Source organism: Pseudorasbora parva, chromosome 8 (assembly GCF_024679245.1).
Source record: "Pseudorasbora parva isolate DD20220531a chromosome 8, ASM2467924v1, whole genome shotgun sequence".
In the NCBI taxonomy this organism is placed as follows: Eukaryota; Metazoa; Chordata; class Actinopteri; order Cypriniformes; family Gobionidae; genus Pseudorasbora; species Pseudorasbora parva.
In genome coordinates, this window is record NC_090179.1 from 9,079,964 (window position 1) to 9,100,182 (window position 20,219).

The 20,219-nt window shown below is 42.8% G+C and overlaps 1 protein-coding gene across 4 annotated transcripts in view; it reads left to right on the forward strand.

The window, feature by feature from the left end:
• LOC137084099 (cyclin-dependent kinase-like 1) overlaps positions 1-17,126 on the forward strand; it is a 70,910-nt gene extending 53,784 nt beyond the window's left edge. Inside the window, exons 9-10 of one of the 4 annotated variants that reach the window (XM_067450051.1) lie at positions 5,336-5,463; positions 16,482-17,126. In XM_067450051.1, the coding sequence (XP_067306152.1) occupies positions 5,336-5,437 (102 nt within the window). In that variant the 3' untranslated portion in view covers positions 5,438-5,463; positions 16,482-17,126. Of the gene's footprint in view, positions 1-5,335; positions 5,464-16,481 lie in introns of those variants that run through there. The other 3 variants (XM_067450049.1, XM_067450048.1, XM_067450050.1) reach the window with 3 other exon arrangements.
• Positions 17,127-20,219: the final 3,093 nt, after the last annotated feature.

Consider the following 20,219-nt stretch of genomic DNA (forward strand, 5'->3'; position numbering starts at 1 on the left):
GACGGTTGATTTTGGGGGTCTTCTTTTTTTGTGTGGAATTGTGTTTGAATAAATCATCTGGGAGATTAATTTGTGTATGGTGCGCCCATAATTCCTATAATGACTTTTGACCTGTAATGTTGCCAGAATCCAAATGCCAAAAATATATTCCATGACACAGTTGTCTTCGGCTTTTGGCTTGCTCAGTTGGGGACACTAAAATGTCATCTAGGGCTGCGCAATATATCGAAATTATCGAAATATTGCAAATGTATATATCGCAATATACACTAATGTAACTGCACGCAATATCTGTATGATTTTAATAGGCTGCTTCAACATTGTGAAAAAGTTTAAGTTTTAGGTTGAAGCTGTGACGCATATAGCAGAGAATAGACTGGGCACAAGACTTTTACTTATGTGACTTACTTGATGTTAAAAAGAGTTATTAAACACAAACACTTGCGCAAAACAACAACTTGCAGTCTCGCACTGTCTGACACACACCGAAACATGCACAAGTTGCCTCTGAAAGCATGTGATCCCTTCAGTTCAGTTTCGTGTCTGCATTACATATGCAATTACATGTTTTGTTTGTTTACATTTATGTTAAAATAATATTGTCAGATTTGTGACATTAATTTTTGCTAAAACACTGCTGGTCACTTTCAGAAGTTGTAGCAATGCTTTCTTTTCCCAAAAAGAATGTGAAACATAAATAGTATCATTCTCGTTTTTTTTTTTGTTTTTTTATAGTTTTTTCTATTTAAAGTATTTTAAATAGATTTTACACACTAATTGCAATATCGTATCACATATCGAATATCGCATTATTTAACAAGGTATCGCATATCGCATTTTTCTTCAATATCGCACAGCCCTAATGTCATCTAATGTCACTGATCTGCCCACATTGACACTATATGATAATTGAAATTAGCTGAATACATCACCGTTTTCTCCAGAGTGGCTGTAAAGCCGAATCAAATTCTGTTGCATTATTTTCCTGTTAACACTGCAAAGATGCTTTAAAACAATCGGCATTGTGAAAAGTGCTATATAAATAAAGGTTACCTGACTTGACTAGTCAGCTGGGACCTCAAGCTTAGCTTTCGGGGCAGACTTGGCAGCTGGCTCTGGCTCCGTTGTGGGCTTAGCCTCGATGTCCGTGGCAGGTAATGACTGGGTCTTTAGGGGGGTTAGGGTTAGGTTGGATGTGGGGCTGGGTGTTGGGTCTGGCTCTGGATTGGGCTGCAATTGGTCTTGGGCAGGCTGGGTTGGGACGAGTATAGATGGTTTGGAGTCGGCATCTTCCTCAAAAACCGGTGGAGAACCAGTCACATACAGTGCATACTCTATGTACTCAAACAGACAGAACATAAACATGACATATGCACAATAAATAAAATAAAAAAAACACTAAGAAAAGACTGGTATCAGTATTGAACATAAACCGCTCACAGTCTAAGCACAAGTGCTACTCTTTAGCACAATGGTAACCACAAAATTCAGTATCAGAAACTCTTCTAAATGTCCAACAGAACTGAACACTAAACAGTAACATAAACTACCAACATTTTCCCTTTACTGAAAAACAGTCTCTATGATTAACTTTTGGGATACACAGCCCTGGATCTGGAAAATCCAGCAATTTTGCAAGTTGTGATTTTCACTTTGATTCAAAATGTGTATAATAACCCTAAATTAAAATTTATTATTGACGCTACATTTGTTGATCAACAAGGAGTAGGTGTGCTGAATGTGGCCATCCTGAGCTTTAATGGAAATTTAATATTGGGTCAATGTAACTCAATTACAAATTTAAAACACCATCCCCTTGTTTTATATAAGATAAAGTTGATTGAAATAGGTTATAACAATGACATTTGAATTTGTAGGTAGAATCAGGTAGACATACTTACATAAAGCAACAACTGCACATGTTCACTTTTTCCAGTGCAGAAACTCTAGAGAAAACAGAAATGTAATCGTCCAGCTCAGTTCAGTTCTCATACAATGGTTACAACTAAGCAAACCAGCTGTGACAGTGGTAAATAACCCAAACTCCATCAGATGAAAGATTGAAACCTGGAAACCAGGCCAGTTCTCCTCTGAACAACAAACGGTGTATGATTCAGGCAGCATTACAGGTCAGAAGTCAGACTGGGATCGGGGCATTCAAAATGTTTAATCCAGTTTCATCTGATTGAAGATCACTGTGGTGTGACAGGCAGCGGGCCGAGGGACCGCGAGAGCTGGCCGGTGATTAATGTTGAAGAGTGCCAGCTGCGTGGCACACCGGTCTCGTCTCGCGGCCATGTGACGGGAGCTTAAAAGGAGAAGCAAGGGCTGCGGAAGACGAGAGAGGACCAGGCCTGGATTTTATGTTATGTTTTGTTTTTGTATTTGTGGGCAGTCGTACGTGGGGGGCTGCCCGTGGTTTTACTTTCGTTTTGTTTATTTATGTTGAATTAAAGTTTGGAAACGTTCGCCGGTTCCCGCCTCCTTCCTTCCATCCACGAACTTTATTACATTGGTGCCGAAGCCCGGGAGGAAGGAGGGACGCACTGTCGGAGAGCCCTCGCTGCTGAGGGGGATCGCGGTGCTGAGGAGTTTGGGCAGCACGGATGATGAAAGACCGCGAGTGACTGCCCGAGGCGGTAGTGCTGGAGCGAGTGAAGACCGGTGGGACGGAGAGCTCGCTGCCGTGCCCCTGGGTCGAGGTGGGGTGGCAGCTGTCCTGGAGGGAGCGGAGGAGTTGCCGGCGTTTGCCGTGGGCCGGAGCCTGCTGCCGTCCGCCGGAACGGGGAGGAGCAGGGAACGCGGAGCTTGCTGCCGACTGCCCTCAATCGGAGGAGCCACCGCCGGCCGCCAGGGGGCGGAGGAGGATCGGGCCGTCCACCGGGCCTCCAGCATCATCGCATAGCACCGCGAGGAAGAGCCTCTCGGCTGGTGAGGACCGAGCGGCAGTGTGTCAGGGAACCGGACCAGAATTTTTTTTTCATTTTTCTTTCTTTTTTCCCTCTCTCCCCTCTCTCGTCCGCGTGCTCCTCGTGCTCCCGTCTACATTTCTCTCGCCTCTCTGTCCTTACCCCCAGGTGCCGCGGCCACCGTGATCTATTCCGTGATCCGTTTTATTTTATGTGTCTGCGGGCAGTCGTCCGTGAGGGGCTGCCCGCGGTTTTACTTTCGTTTTGTTTATTTATTTTGGAATAAATGTTGTTGAACGTTCGCCGTTTCCCGCCTCCTTCCTTCCATCCACGAACTTTATTACAATCACATTTAAAGGGGAATATCTGTTGAAACTAGACATTTATCATGTTTTCTTATCAAAACAATTACATAAAACAGCTCTCTGAGTGACAAAATCCACTGAAATGGTCAGTTGAGACAAATTAACTTGCTCTCAAAAGGGTATTTATAAGAATCTAAAAGGATATTGAGATATAATATTTCTTAAGATACAGGCATGCAGATTTGGGGCAAAAACACAAGAAGTGCTTTTTTCCCATGTTGAACTGTCACCATTGGCATATAATAAAAATAAAATGATGCTGCCATAAAGGTTTTTTTTTTTTTTTTTTTTTTGCCTCCTGTAAATTGTCATTTTGACCCAATGGTATGGCAGTGGCTCAGTGGTTCATGTAGGTTGTCTACAAACCGAAAGGTTGGTGGTTCAATCCCCGGTTCCACCTGACCAAGTGTCGAGGTGTCCTTGAGCAAGACACCTAACCCCAGCTGCTCCTGACGAGCTGGATGGCGCCTTATATGGCTGACATCGCCGTCGGTGTATGAATGGGTGAATGTGAGGCAAAATGTAAAGCGCTTTGGATGGCCATAGGGCCTGTTAAAAGCGCTATATAAATGCAGTCCACCTGTATACAAAAAAGGGAACTAATCAGTAATCATAGATTTATGACATGTAATAGTTTGGCTTTCTTCATTTATGTATTTCTTTCAACAGAGAAAAAAAAGATCAAAATAAAAATTGGGAAGTCTGTGGGAAGGAAAAAGTGTGGCAAAAAAACGCTGCACAACAAGAAGGGGTGACCGGACCCTGAGGAAGATTGTGGAGAAGGACCGATTCCAGACCTATGGGGACCTGCAGAAGCAGTGGACTGAGTCTGGAGTAGAAACATACAGAGCCACCGTGCACAGGCGTGTGCAGGAAATGGGCTACAGGTGCCGCATTCCCCAGGTCAAGCCACTTTTGGGCTACAGAGAAACAGCACTAGACTGTTGCTCAGTGGTCCAAAGTACTTTTTTCGGATGAAAGCAAATTTTGCATGTCATTCGGAAATTAAGGTGCCAGAGTCTGGAGGAAGACTGGGGAGAAGGAAATGCCAAAATGCCTGAAGTCCAGTGTCAAGTACCCACAGTCAGTGATGGTCTGGGGTGCCATGTCAGCTGCTGGTGTTGTCCACTGTGTTTTATAAAGGGCAGGGTCAATGCAGCTAGCTATCAGGAGATTTTGGAGCACTTCATGCTTCCATCTGCTGAAAAGATTTATGGAGATGAAGATTTTGTTTTTCAGCACGACCTGGCCCCTGCTCACAGTGCCAAAATCACTGGTAAATGGTTTACTGACCATGGTATTACTGTGCTCAATTGGCCTGCCAACTCTCCTGACCTGAACCCCATAGAGAATCTGTGGGATATTGTGAAGAGAAAGTTGAGAGACGCAAGACCCAACACTCTGGATGAGCTTAAGGCCGCTATCGAAGCATCCTGGGCCTCCATAACACCTCAGCAGTGCCACAGGCTGATTGCCTCCATGCCACACCGCATTGAAGCAGTCATTTCTGCAAAAGGATTCCCGACCAAGTATTGAGTGCATAACTGAACATAATTATTTGAAGGTTGACTTTTTTTGTATTAAAAACACCTTTCTTTAATTGGTCGGCTGAAATATGCAAAAAAAATTAGATTAACAAAATTTGAGAATTTTGGGTTTTCATGAGCTGTATGCCAAAATCATCAGTATTAAAACAATAAAAGACCTGAAATATTTCAGTTGGTGTGCAATTAATCTAAAATATATGAAAGTTTAATTTTTATCATTACATTATGGAAAATAATTAACTTTATCACAATATGCAAATTTTTTGAGAAGGACCTGTAATGTCACAATGCAGTAAGAATATTTAAAATATAATTATTCGGAGAGATGAAAATTAGAGAATTGGGATTCACTATAATGATGTTTAAAAATGAAAAGTAGCTAGACTGATTTTGAAGAATTTTAGAACTGCACCAAAGAAATTTAAAAATGACTTGGGTTTCCAACCTTGTTATGATGTTGCTCACTTCACGTTATTTGGCTATTATTTGACAGATTTTTTTGTTTGTTTTCCAGCCTCAATACTTCCCACAGCTGACCAACAGTAACACCTCACCAGCACCTGAATTGAAGAGTAAACACAGGCACAAACACGACCATCACCTACCCAACATCTAACCCCAGGATATGTACAAATGTATATGGTAGGGCAAACATGTTTTCAGTGGAATGACCTGATGCATTTATTGCAAACAACAAGAAAAGTATAGCTATTATAACACATTCTGTTTTAAAAATATTAAAATTATATATATATAGAATCTAAAATTTTAGAATCTAAGTCTTAGAATCGTCCCCGGTTACGACTGTAACCTTAGTTCCCTGAGAACAGGGAACGAGACGCTGTGTCAGCTTGACGCTACGGGGAACGCCTCCAGCGTGACCGGTGTCTGAAACGCTATCAAATCTCATCAGTCCTACTGACCGGCGACAGCCTCTGACGTCATCGGCGTGCGACCAGGAAGTATAAAAGGGCGCCTTGCAAACACAACCGCATCCAATACGTCTGAAGGGACTGTGCGCAGGCAGGCCCCGAGGCATGGCACAGTGACGCAGCGTCTCATTCCTTGTTCTCAGGGAACTAAGGTTACAGTCGTAACCGGGGACGTTCCCTATTGAAAGGGAACTCGAGCTGCGTCAGCTTGACGCTACAGGGAACGATATACCCACGCCGCCATGCTGAGGGGAGTGCATGCCTACTGGCAGTGGCAACTGTCAGGACGAGCAAATTCAACTGAAATGCCTGAACCACTCCCCCTCTGGTCACACTAGGCTGTCAGTGACAGCATTCCCTACGGTCATAGCCCGAGCCATGGCCTTGGGGCACCTTCATGTATCCTACCCCGGCCGCTCAAAGGCCTGGAACCAACCTGTTTGACAGAAGGGGTTCCTTTAAGGGAATGTTGCTAGGGGACCCGAGGGCGCCCCAGCCAGTCACTATTCGGGAAGAACTTCACCGAATGCCACCAGGGAGGCCTGACCTGGCGTCACTATGCGGGACGCTTCCATCTGCCAGCCCTGTCTGTTAACACACAGAGCCTCTGGAAACTCACCTCTGGAGAGGCATCCAGCTGAGGGACTGCAACTGGCAGTGTCCGCCTCAGGCCGGACCTCAGAGACGGGCTATCCTGGGGAACAGCGCTCAGCGTAGTGCTTTCCCACCCTTGCTAGCGAGGGGAGTCAGCTGCTCGATCCTAGGATCTACCGAGCACATACATTACAGAGGTGCTCAGGAGGCCTGAGAAGGCCTACAGGCTGATCTCACCGGGAGGCCCACGGGGCCTACCACCAACTGATCAGGCCCAGGCGTCCGTAAGCTCACAGACGACCCTCATAAGAGGGGAGCTCCTAAGCCTGCCTGGTAGGTACCATGCTGTAGGCAACCTATGCAGGCCCCTGTCCTGTAGGGACCGCATAGCAGCAGTGTCAACTCGTCGTGCTAGAGTAAGCGACCGCCATCAGGTGCTGCCGGCTAGGACCGAAGCCTGATGGCAGGAACCGCTAGCTGTCAGCTTAAACTGTTATGTGTCTCCGTCCAAGGAGCTCGATCCCCCCCCCAGGGAGGCCCCGCGAGGCCTACTACCTGCCGGGCTACTCGTGACCAGTACTGAGGCCGGGGAACGACTTCAAGGAGGCTTGGTGAAGCCCTCTACCAGCTAGCAGACCATGCTAGCCACCCTGGCAAGCAACCGTGTTCACTGTCATAGCAGCTGGGGACCGGGCTCACCCTCCGGGAGGCCCACTTTCTGTCACCCAATGGCCGAGGTCCTGGAACCACCCCCTCAGGGGAGGCAAGGCGAGGCCTGCTGTAACCCAGCGGGCCCTTAGTGAGGCCCTGCAAGGCCTGCTACCTGCCATCTGGTGACTGGAGCCCAGGAAAACCCCCTCAGGGGAGGCCCGAGGAGGCCTGCTGTACCTCAGCAGGCCCTCAGGGAGGCCTGAAGAGGCCTACTGCCTACCGTCTAACACCTGAAGCACGGGAATACCCTCTCAAGGGAAGCCCGGCCAGGCCTGCTGCACCCCAGCAGGCCCTCAGGAAGGCCTGGGAAGGCCTACTAACTAGGCTTGTAGCCATGCCAGTGACGAATGCTCGCTGGCGGGTCGGATGAATGGGACTAATAATCCAGTCGGGCTGACAGTGGCTTTCTGCTTGGCTGACGAAGACCTAGACATTTACTTATCACCTGGGGACTCATCCCCAGGGAGGCCCTACGGGGCCTACCTGTTGATGAGGTACTGCTGACTGTGACATCAAAAAGGGGAGATACCTAGGCGCACATGGGCCCTGATGTCGCCACTCCAACCAGAAGGCCTGTTGAGGCCTCCTGTTCCGAGTCTGCTGCCTGGACTGTCCGGGCTGGCTGCTCACAGCTCACAGCTGGCTTCATTCAGAGGCTCACGGGGTCCTCCCTGTGAAGCCCAGTCTCATCCGGCAGTACCTACAACACAGACCTAATTGCATCGCCAAAGCGGTGTACTCAGCAGAAAAATGCTCCTCCAACCCTCTAAGTGAGGAGAGTACAACTTACAACACCAGCCTCGGGGCGACCGCTCCTCTTATCCAGCGGCCTGCCGTTTACGCTAGGGCGTCAGCTATGGCGGTGCTTGGGTTCCCAGGGGAGCATCCAACGGGACCCTCACGAAGCACGCAGGTTGTCCGTGGAGCTCACCCCGAGCCCTAAAATGTGGAGCCAAAAACACAGAGCAATGGGCAGAATTATTGCAAGTATGTGAATAATGGTTACCACGGCCCCACATCTCTCAGATGGGGTTAATTAGCTTGGCCCAAGTGGCCCACAAAACCTTTTCTTACCGCCTTACAGGCTAAGTTTCCAAATATCATACTGCTCCCACCTTTTCCAATCTGCATTACCAAACCCCGAACGCAGAAAAGGAGGCGGGCCCTGGCCAGGCGACTCTAACATGAGAGGAGGCTGAATAGGGGTGTGTGAAACCACCTTACACACCACCACCTGTAAATAACAGCCTAGGCTAACCTTTTTTTTTTTTTTGGTAGCCTGAAGGGGCATGCCTGTATACCAGTATCTGCTAAGGCTGGGAGCCCCCAAGCCCTAGAAACCTAATGCCCAAGCCCCGCGGGGGCTGGGCACACATATGTCGTTCGCACATATGTTGTTAGCCTAACACATAACACATATGTTGTTAGCCTAACTCACCCTTACATTTTGCACGTCCGCAGGGGGTAACGCTAAAACACTTGCCCTCTGGTGGCCCGGAGCTTTAAGCCGAGCCGCTAGGAACACCCACACTCGCTTAGTTTGTAAAACATATTTCCACAAGAATGAGCGGTAGCCCACTCTCAACATAAGCCCCATTTCCACCAAAATTACCAGGACCTTTTGGTAACACTTTACTTGAAGGGGTGTGCATAAGACTGACATGACACCTTCATAATCATGACATGACACGTGTCATGAATATGAAGGAGTTTTTATGCATGTTTATGACAACTGTCATTAAGTGTCATTCGCTTAATTATGTCATTTTTAATGCAATGATGACATTTCGGAGTTGTCTTTGTTATGACAACTTGACATAAATCAATACATCAAATGTCTTTAAAATATGAAAAGTAGTTCGAGAAATAAAATCAATCATTTAATTTTTAAGACCTGCCCTCTCACAGAACTGACTCTTAAAAACACAAGGCATGAATTTATACACAGGTGACCAGCACCAATTTACGCAAAAAGGGGAAAGCACGTACACAAATAATGGCCATTACACAAAATAAACATATATATATATATATATATATATATATATATATATATATATATATATATATATATATATATATATATATATATATATATATATATATATATATATATATATATCAACATCATATACACACATAAACAAACACAGAAAAATAACACTTTGTCAAATGACTTCACTTTATAAATTATCTTCCGATGTATAAAAATAAGAGGAATAGTCTTTTGAGCCCCACCCCGGGCTGAACAAGGAATGTTTGCGACTTGATCCTAGGCCGGAACATTATATATAGGGCCAACGTTTCCGCCCGAACCCCTTTTGACGGTGCACCAGCACACAGGACTCCGCCATAACAAACAGACAAACAAAGAAATGGTAAGAATAAACTCAAACTATTCGTTAAAGAGTGAGCGAAAGTTTAAATAAAGTATATTAAACCCAAAATAACGTTGTTGTGAATTGTTTTTACTTACTGGAAACTAAATTGACATTAAACACCTAAACAAACTAACCTGACTGAGGCTCTGCCAACAACTGTTACAGCGTACACATAACCAGTGGTGCCACCATAGACATCATCATATAGGTGTGTTTATGCCACTCTATCATTTTGAGTTATATTAATAGTTTTTAATGACTCTGTACGATTTCCTCTGTGATGCCATATTTCAGGTCAAGCTAAATATTCATGACACTGTTATAAAATAATTTGACAGAGTATTGACACTTAATGACATGTTAATGACAAATTCAACTTGTACCACTGTAGTTTAGGTCAAGAAATATATTCATGACAATGTTATGAAATAATTTGACGCAGTATTGACACTTAATGACATGTTAATGACAAATTCAATTTGTACCACTGTAGTTTAGGTCAAGAAATATATTCATGACAATGTTATGAAATAATTTGACACAGTATTGACACTTAATGACATGTTAATGACAAATTCAACTTGTACCACTGTAGTTTAGGTCAAGAAATATATTCATGACAATGTAATAAAATAATTTGACAGAGTATTGACACTTAATGACATGTAAATGACAAATTAAATTTATAAAAAAATCATGACATTATAATAGCCTAATGACAGCCAACGTCAAAACCAACCACATGACAGTTTAATAATAATAATAATAGATTTTATTTATAACGCACTTTTCATTCCGAAGAATCTCAAAGTGCAACAAAGGGAAAAAATAACAATACATGAATAACAAGTAAAAATGACACCTCAACATCATGCCGGACGCTGATGACGCTAGCCTGGTGCAAACTTCAGCCACCATGCAGTTCAAGCCCGAGGGAGACCACCAGTGAGCAGCAGAAACCCAGAAGAGAGAGCAGCCGCAGCGAGCAACATCAAATGTCCTTCAAACCAAAACCAACCACAAATTCAAACAAAAACAGAAGAAGCGGTGAAAAAACGGCAAACAACGTCCTCTCAGTGGCTGCCAGCAATCAGCAACAGACCCAATTGTAGCTCTGACTGTTAGACTAGTCACAAACATAAGAAAATAAAATAAAATCTAAATTTAATAGTAAAGTTAACATGAATTGTGGGTGGAGAAGCGGCGAACAGACAACGCCAGCGTCCTCTCCCCCACGTTGCCTAGCAACTAATGTAATGTAAACCCAAAAAGCTAAGTAGTTTTTTAAATTTGATAATTAATCTGCTATGTCATTTCATGTCTGTTTATGACAGGTTATGTTGTCTTGGTAATGTCAAGTTGTCATGACAAAGACACTGACAGGTTATGATGTATTGGTTTATGTCAAGTTGTCATAACAAAGACAACTCCGAAATGTCATCATTGCATTAAAAATGACATAATTAAGCGATTGACACTTAATGACAGTTGTTATAAACATGCATAAAAACTCCTTCATATTCATGACACGTGTCATGTCATGATTATGAAGGTGTCATATATCCGTAATCGAACTATAAATAAACTATCCGGTTTTTAAAGTGCCATGTAGCGCAATTTTTTACTGTCGGTGCGTTTACATGGAGTCGGTTTAAAGTCCAATCTGAAGGAAAATGCTCCATATAAACACCTCAGTCGTAATAAAAAAGCCCAAACTGAATGAAATTGTAATCGTTTTGAGATGGGTGGATAAACCTTTTCATGAATCGATCAAACGAAACATTTCACCATGTAAATGACCTGACCGGATTACTTTTGAGTGTGCGTCCTTATGTGACGTACACAGCTCGCGCCTTCACCACTGAAGAGCACACTTCGCGCTCATGCACCAAGCATGTTGACAAGAGAGGAAAATAAATTTTTCTGAGGGATAAACTTTTTATTTCATAAGAAGTTATGAAGATAATGTTGGAATAATGACACTGTCCCTAAGCCTATGTAAGCAAACAATCAACTACAACTGCGCCTGACATTAGAATGTATTTTTTCTGAGATGATTATTACACTTTACAACAAATGAATAGCTTTTATAAAACCGTATAAGTCCTGGTGGCCGTTGAGAGTTGCTATGGCATCCGTAAACACATTCCAGCTGTTGGAGATGACAGCGTTGTACGAAATAAAAAGTTTACCCCTCAGAAAAATGAGCTTTCCTCTCTTGTCAACATGAGCGCGGCGCGCGCTGTCACATGTAAGGACGCACACTTAAAAGTAATCGGTCAGGTCGTTTAAGTTACATGGTGAAAAAAAATTAATAACAAGTATGGAAGAGATTCAAGCTGTGCTGCTTTTGCTGGTTATGTATAGGTTTACGAGGTAATTAACAACGACAGAAAAGAGCACTAATATGCAGATTCAGCAGCATGCAGCATATTCAGAAAGCTTGTAAAGCTAGATTTAAAATGACAATGTATATTTTTATCTGCTATTACGGACATTGCACGTGAGATGGCTGAGACGAACGCGTGCCATCAGACAGAGAGCAAGACTTATATTTACTGAACGCAGACCGAACCTCGCAAAAGACTTTTAAAAATGCCGAGTTGAAAAAAAAGGCTGCGTGAGCTCAACCAATCAGCATGTTCAGCGCCTAAGTCCCGCCCTCGAAAGTTCCTGAACTTTGAAAAAGTACTACCTCGCGAGCAGGGCCGTTTGGAGGGGGAAATATTTACCCGGAACTTCATTTAGACCCTGGTTCCTGCGGTCTAAACACACTGAGTACCACCCAAAGTTCCTGGTTCCTGGGTAAAGTTCCTGTGGTGGAAACGGGGCTATACTGAGAGAAAACACCACAGTAACGTATTTACTTTGCTGGCACAACGTGACGGCTACTCTCCACTAGCGAGGCTAGCTCTAACCAGCCGCATCACGGCTTCTATAAAAAAGATCATTCTGGCCACCAAACAGGGGAACTAGCGGCCCTTACAACACACCCTCGGCGGGGAGCACACAGCATTTAAGACAAATAAACCTCCCTCATACTGAGGACTTACCCGCTCCCACCGGTGCGCGATGACATCCGTGCACAGGCATATACTCACAGCAACTAGCGTGTGGGCGCACGCACCGCCCGAGGGTTGCTTTCCGACGAAGCGTCCAACAATGAATCTCCCTTTACGACCCCTCGTGCCCACTCAGGGAAGCGGTCGAGTTTACTCAGACAACTCCTTTCTCACAAGGAAAAAACACAACTTTCCCGCTTCTAGTGCTTCATGATAACTTTTTTGATAAGCCCATAAAACAAAAGCACCCCAAACCTGAAGCCAGACCAGACGGGCCGTCAGAGTCTCACGTCCGCTCATCATTGGCCCCGCCCGGCCTGATGTCAAGCGCCGAGGGAAAAGGTGGGAGGAAGGGCTCGCTTACTACCTCCGTTTCGCCCTAGTACGCGGGGTTTTTACCACGCCTACGCTGGTTCCGGTCTTCTTTCCTCCGGTTCCGGGTGTCCCGCCTCTTTTGCGCCCTACTCCGCCACGGAGGGGGCGCCCGAGAGGCCACGCTCAGTCGCTGGTCTTGCCTCCGGTCCTCAGACCGTGACGTACCAGGGACACCCGCCTGCCTGGGCACGGCCCCGGACCTCAGCGGGATACAGGTCTTAAACGCCGCCGAGCGCACCTTCGCCTCTCTAAACTTCCCCACCACCGCCTCAACGGAGGTGCCAAAAAGCTCAGAGGGCGAAACCGGGGCATCGAGGAGAAAGGCCCTTTCTTTCCCCCCGATGTCCGCAAGGTTATAGCCGGAGAGAAACCGGTTTCTCCCCTAACGCGCCGCCACGGCACCTACAGCTGATCAGCGGCCCGTTCCATCACCTCCAACAGCTCCCCGTACACGGGGCAGGATGGCTGGGAGGGTTCGGCCTTGGCTGCTTCCCCACCCTCCACTTCCATCCCTTGCTGAAGTGGGAGCTCCTCGGCCGACCGGCGGCCGCCCCTCGAGATCTGGCCCATCACCGAGAACAACCTCCATCTCTAGACGGCGGGCCAGATCCAGCTGGGAGCCCCAGGACATAAGTCGCCGCTCAGCCTCGGCAGAAGCGGGACTGCTCCCAGCCGCCGGACCCTCTTCCCTCGAGAAAAGGGCCAGACGAGAGCAGAGCGTCTTTACAGACAGACGCTCACAGTTCGTGCAGGAGGCTCTCTCTTCAAGAACCTCCCGTGCGTGCTCCTCACCCAGGCAGAACACGCAGAGTGTATGTGTGTCCTCAGGTGTGAGAAACCTGGGACACGGATCTGCACACTTTCTGAAGCCGTGCTTCCTCTTGTGCACACACTTGAACATGTTGTTTTTTTTACTTTTGAATCAGACAAGACAGTCCCTGAAGATGAAATGGATGCGGTCGTGTTTGCAAGGCGCCCTTTTATACTTCCTAGTCGCAGGTCGATGATGTCAGATGTCAGAGTCGCCGGTCAGTAGAACTGATGTGATTGGATAGTGTTTCAGACACCGGTCACGCTGGAGGCGTTCCCCGTAGCGTCAAGCTGACGCAGCTCGAGTTCCCTTTCGAAAGGGAACTAAAATTAGACTCAACAAGTCTCTGTTTCCCGAAATAAATCGTTCGAACGAACATCCATAAACATCATCGCAAACTTGTGTGGTTGCAACGATAGCCATCGACCTGTGCAGCAGATTTGTTTGCATGACTTGGACTTAATAAATCCTTATCTTGAGCAAAATAAAGCAAGCTGACATTCAGTACGATCATATATTTTTCTTTTGAATAAATACAAATGTCATTTATGTATTTTTGTTTTTTTGAAGAGCGCATGTGCGTACATTAAGAACGACCTTATGAACAAATCTGGAAATAAAGCAAAATAACAGAAGAAAAAAAGAGAGAATTAGTCCTCAGATGCCATGTCTATAATTTATAGCAAAAAATTCAAGCATGAATTCGATCTGAAGCTAATTAATTGAAAGCAGTTATTACTCCACTACCTGCGTGACATCATTAACACACCCCAGCCCGTTATAGCTTGCAGCCACATATGTCGTCGATGTTCTTTAACGGGTGAGATCCTGTGGAAATCCTGAAAAAGCATTTCCTTGAACTTTCCCTGAGGAAAACAGTGGTATAATAGTACCCTAAGGACCAAATGTGTAACTTTAAAGGTACAGTTATACAGTATTGTTCAAAATAATAGCAGTACAATGTGACTAACCAGAATAATCAAGGTTTTTTGTATATTTTTTATTGCTACGTGGCAAACAAGTTACCAGTAGGTTCAGTAGATTCTCAGAAAACAAATGAGACCCAGCATTCATGATATGCACGCTCTTAAGGCTGTGCAATTGGGAAATTAGTTGAATTAGTTGAAAGGGGTGTGTTCAAAAAAATAGCAGTGTGGCATTCAATCACTGAGGTCATCAATTTTGTGAAGAAACAGGTGTGAATCAGGTGGCCCCTATTTAAGGATGAAGCCAACACTTGTTGAACATGCATTTGAAAACTGAGGAAAATGGGTAGTTCAAGACATTGTTCAGAAGAACAGCGTACTTTGATTAAAAAGTTGATTAGAGAGGGGAAAACCTATAAAGAAGTGCAAAAAATGATAGGCTGTTCAGCTAAAATGATCTCCAATGCCTTAAAATGGAGAGCAAAACCAGAGAGACGTGGAAGAAAACGGAAGACAACCATCAAAATGGATAGAAGAATAACCAGAATGGCAAAGGCTCAGCCAATGATCACCTCCAGGATGATCAAAGACAGTCTGGAGTTACCTGTAAGTACTGTGACAGTTAGAAGACGTCTGTGTGAAGCTAATCTATTTTCAAGAATCCCCCGCAAAGTCCCTCTGTTAAAAAAAGGCATGTGCAGAAGAGGTTACAATTTGCCAAAGAACACATCAACTGGCCTAAAGAGAAATGGAGGAACATTTTGTGGACTGATGAGAGTAAAATTGTTCTTTTTGGGTCCAAGGGCCACAGGCAGTTTGTGAGACGACCCCCAAACTCTGAATTCAAGCCACAGTACACAGTGAAGACAGTGAAGCATGGAGGTGCAAGCATCATGATATGGGCATGTTTCTCCTACTATGGTGTTGGGCCTATTTATCGCATACCAGGGATCATGGATCAGTTTGCATATGTTAAAATACTTGAAGAGGTCATGTTGCCCTATGCTGAAGAGGACATGCCCTTGAAATGGTTGTTTCAACAAGACAATGACCCAAAACACACTAGTAAACGGGCAAAGTCTTGGTTCCAAACCAACAAAATTAATGTTATGGAGTGGCCAGCCCAATCTCCAGACCTTAATCCAATTGAGAACTTGTGGGGTGATATCAAAAATGCTGTTTCTGAAGCAAAACCAAGAAATGTGAATGAATTGTGGAATGTTGTTAAAGAATCATGGAGTGGAATAACAGCTGAGAGGTGCCACAAGTTGGTTGACTCCATGCCACACAGATGTCAAGCAGTTTTAAAAAACTGTGGTCATACAACTAAATATTAGTTTAGTGATTCACAGGATTGCTAAATCCCAGGAAAAAAAAAATGTTTGTACAAAATAGTTTTGAGTTTGTACAGTCAAAGGTAGACACTGCTATTTTTTTGAACACACCCCTTTCAACTAATTGCCCAATTGCACAGCCTTAAGAGCGTGCATATCATGAATGCTGGGTCTTGTTTGTTTTCTGACAATCTACTGAACCTACTGGTAACTTGTTTGCCATGTAGCAATAAAAAATATACTAAAAACCTTGATTATTCTGGTTAGTCACATTGTACTGCTATTATTTTGAACAATACTGTATGTTTGTACGTCCACTATATCTTTTGTTTCTGAGAGTGTTTAATTCAACAAGAGGACAATATGTACATTAACATTAACAAGAGTACATTAAAGGCTCTGAAACCAGATTGAATAGACTATGTAAAATAAAGTATGGATGTAAAAAATGGTAATTACAAGTATGCTCTAATTTTTTTGACCAAATATGCCTTTACCAATCCATCAGTCAAGTCTCTTTATCCCTCTTTCCAGAAAATCTAGGAAATATCCAGGTGATGGATGTCAAGTGCCGCTTCAAGAGAGCATTTAGAGCCCTCCTTCACAGTTTCTAGGCCAGATGGCCTTTCCTTCTCCTGGATCTCTTTCTTCTGAGTGTCTGTAAAATATATCCATGCATTTACCAGTTTCCCAAAAATCAGAGTGACTCTGACTATTACTGTATTTATTTACAAGTCATTTTACTTTATAGTTTTAAAAATGAAAGGTAAACTTGCCCCAAAAATCAAAGTGCATTCAAGCACTTACACTGTCAATTTACACTTACAATTTTCAAAAATTAATAAAAATATTTTATTTATAGGTTTGCTCATTCTGTTATTTGATATTTGTTTAGAGTGACCCTGACTATTACTGTATACTGTTTAAAGTAATTTTACCATGTAGTTTTGAAGAAAAGTAAAGTCAAACTTGCCCCAAAAATCATTCATGCACTTACACTAAGTCCAATTTTCAAAAACCCATAAAAGTTTTTTCTTTATAGGTTTGCTCATTCTTTCACTTGATTCCTCTTCAGAGGGACCCTAACTATTACTGTAATCATTTACATTGAAATTTGTTTCTCTGGTGTTGTTATATTTACTGCACTGTGTGAGGAAGTGCAGCTTGTCCTCTACGACTCCATCAGGGCAGTGTGAGCACGCTCTCTGGCTCTCCAGCGCTACACACACACACACACACGACTCCATCAGGTCTGAGCTCAATCAGTCTTTATTCTGCTGAAGTAATTAAATTTTTTTAATTATTTGTGCTACTGTGATTTGCCAATCGTTGATTGTTCTTGTTGTTGTTTTTCCCACTATTTCTTTAATTTTTGAGAGTTTTGGCTGAATTGTTGGATTGAGTTGGTGTGTTTCCACTAAATAATGCAAGGGGTCATTTTCTGGGTGTCCTGCCCTGTATGTGTATCTGCCCAGTGATGGTACCATACCATACCAACTTTATTTGTTAAACACTTTACAACAACCAGTTGCCCAAAGTGCTGTACAGAAAAACATATATACAATTAATAGCCACACAATAAAAACAATCAAAGTAACAAATTAAATCAAGTAAATAAAGTCGACATCTAAAGTGTCAAAAGCCAAAGAAAAAAGATGGGTTTTAAGACGGGTTTTGAAAACAGACTGAGAAGAAGCCTGCTTAACATGCAAAGGCAGATCATTCCACAGTTTAGGGGCAGACACAGCAAAGGCACGATCCCCTCTGTGCTTACGCTTAGTTTTAGGCGCAGTCAGAAGCAGCTGATCTGAGTGAGCGGACCGGTTTATAAGAGTGCAGAAGCTCAGAGAGGTATGACGGGGCAAGACCATTTAGTGATTTAAAAACAAATAACAGAATTTAAAAATGGATCCTAAATTGAATAGGCAACCAATGTAAAGAAGCTAAAATAGGATAAATGTGCTCATGTTTACGTGTGCCCGTTAAAAGACGTGCTGCTGCATTTTGTACCATCTGGAGACGGGTGATGGAGGACCCACTAACCCCACATATAATGGTAGGCGTCTGTTGGCAAGTCTGAGAGATGGGACCAGAACATCACCGCTCTCTTCTGAATCTCAGATAAGAGAGGGAATCTGCCCAGTTCTGCCCTGCAGCCCAGACTAGGGGCATTTCTGTGAAGTCCCAGGATATTCTTACAGAACTCGAAGTGGAAAATTTCAGTGGAGTTTTTATCCCATGATTTAATTGGTTTGATTTAAATTTGGGGCCCCAGATTTCACAGCCAAACAGAAGAATGGTCTCGATGATGCTATCAAAAAATTTCAGCCACAGTTTAATAGGGGGTTAAATGCCTTATCGGTCATATCACTGATTGCCATCTCAAATTTTCCAGAAGCAGAGATTGTGAGACCCAAATAATTATAACATGTGACGTGATTAAGAAGTGTTCCCCCGATTGTAAAATAATATTTTTTGTCAGTAAGGCGAGGTTTTTTCTGGAAGATCATGATTTTGGATTTTGACATGTTGATTGGTAAGTCGCTGCTCTACTGCTCCAAAACCGAGAGGCTTTCGTGTAGTCCCTTTTCATGAGGTGACAGCAGCAGAATGTCATCAGCGTTCAGGAGGCATTTGATTAGTCTGTCCTCGAGGGTCAGACCAGGACAAGAGGACTTCTCAAGTGCTGATGCCAACTCAAGATGTTAAAGACAGTCGCTGAGGCTGCAGACTTGACGGACTCCTTTATTCTTACTTAAATAATCAGTCTGTCTGACGTTGATCTTGACACCGCACTTTCTTCCTCTAAAAATATCCACTCACTCACTCACTCACTCACTCACTCACTCCGTCATTTTACTGTATAGTTTTGTAGAAAATTAAAGGTAAACACTATTATAAAGAATTATAAAACAAATTATAAAAATTATTTCCTTTATATGTTTGCTCATTCTGTCATTTGATATTTGTTCAGAGTGACTCTAACTATTATTGTATTTATTTACAAGTCATTTTACGGTATAGTTTTGTAAAAAAAAATAAGGTAAACTCACCCCAAAAATCATGTCCCATTTTCAAACACTCATAAAAATCTTTCCTTTTTATGTTTGCTTATTCTTTCAGTTGATTCCTGTTCAGAATGACCCTGCCTATTACTGTATTATGTTTAAAGTTATTTTACAGTATAGTTTGGACACAGTGACCCTAATCCTGTTAAATGTGTATGGGGGTAGTTGTGTTGCATTATCCCTAACAAATAGACTGTTATTCACAATTAAATGTAAAGAGATTCACAAAAATTAAATACATTCACAAATAAATAGAATGAGTTCCACAAGTATATGCAGGAGTTTCACAAAAATTAATTAGATTCACAAATAAATACAATGACATTTTTGAATAACAAAAAAATCCACATGTTTATTTTTATGTCACAAACACAACTCTATGGCCAGTGCCTAGTTCCAGCACTGAACCCCACTCATTCTCAAGCACACTCACTGGAAAATTGATGAAATTAGTACATATTTTGAGATTTTATGGCATTATTGGCCTCAGGAATATTGATAGAAGATGTATTTAATGAGGCACGTTGATGTATATTGTTATATAATAGATCGTCAGACTCTAACTGCAGTTAGATAACGTGAGTAGCACTGCATCAGCTACTATATGCAATCTGTCCAGATTCAGATGCTATCTGTCATTTCAACAGTTTTTAGATTCTCTGAGATCTTTATGTCAAATGCGTTTATATTCATTCAAGGAATAACATATCTAAAGCCTAAATATAAAGAGTTGAATAAATTGGTTGCCCTTTAAAAAAAAAAAAAAACTATTTAAAAACTCTTCTTTCTTGGGTCAATTATGTGTATGCTAGCATCATTAATTTATATTCACCTGTATACTTCGAGTATTTAGGGTTAACAACATTTTTTTTTTTTTAATGAAGAAGAAAAAATAAATGACCACTATAGCCAGTAGATGGTGGAAGAGGAACACTTATTGGCTCATAGGACTTTTTTTTTCTATTTTGAATAAATTTTTTATAGATTATCAAATCACTACTATTCCATTAAAATATCTATTTTTGTTATTTTATTTGTACTGGAATGTTAAATATATAGACTAATTGTATAGAAAATTACAAAGTCTAATAAAAAAAATCTAACTACTTCACGATAAATCTTTATTTAAATCATGTCTGTGCTGTTTGTTATGATGAGGTGATTTTTTATTTAATGGGAAGATTTGTGTAAAACGTAAACTTGC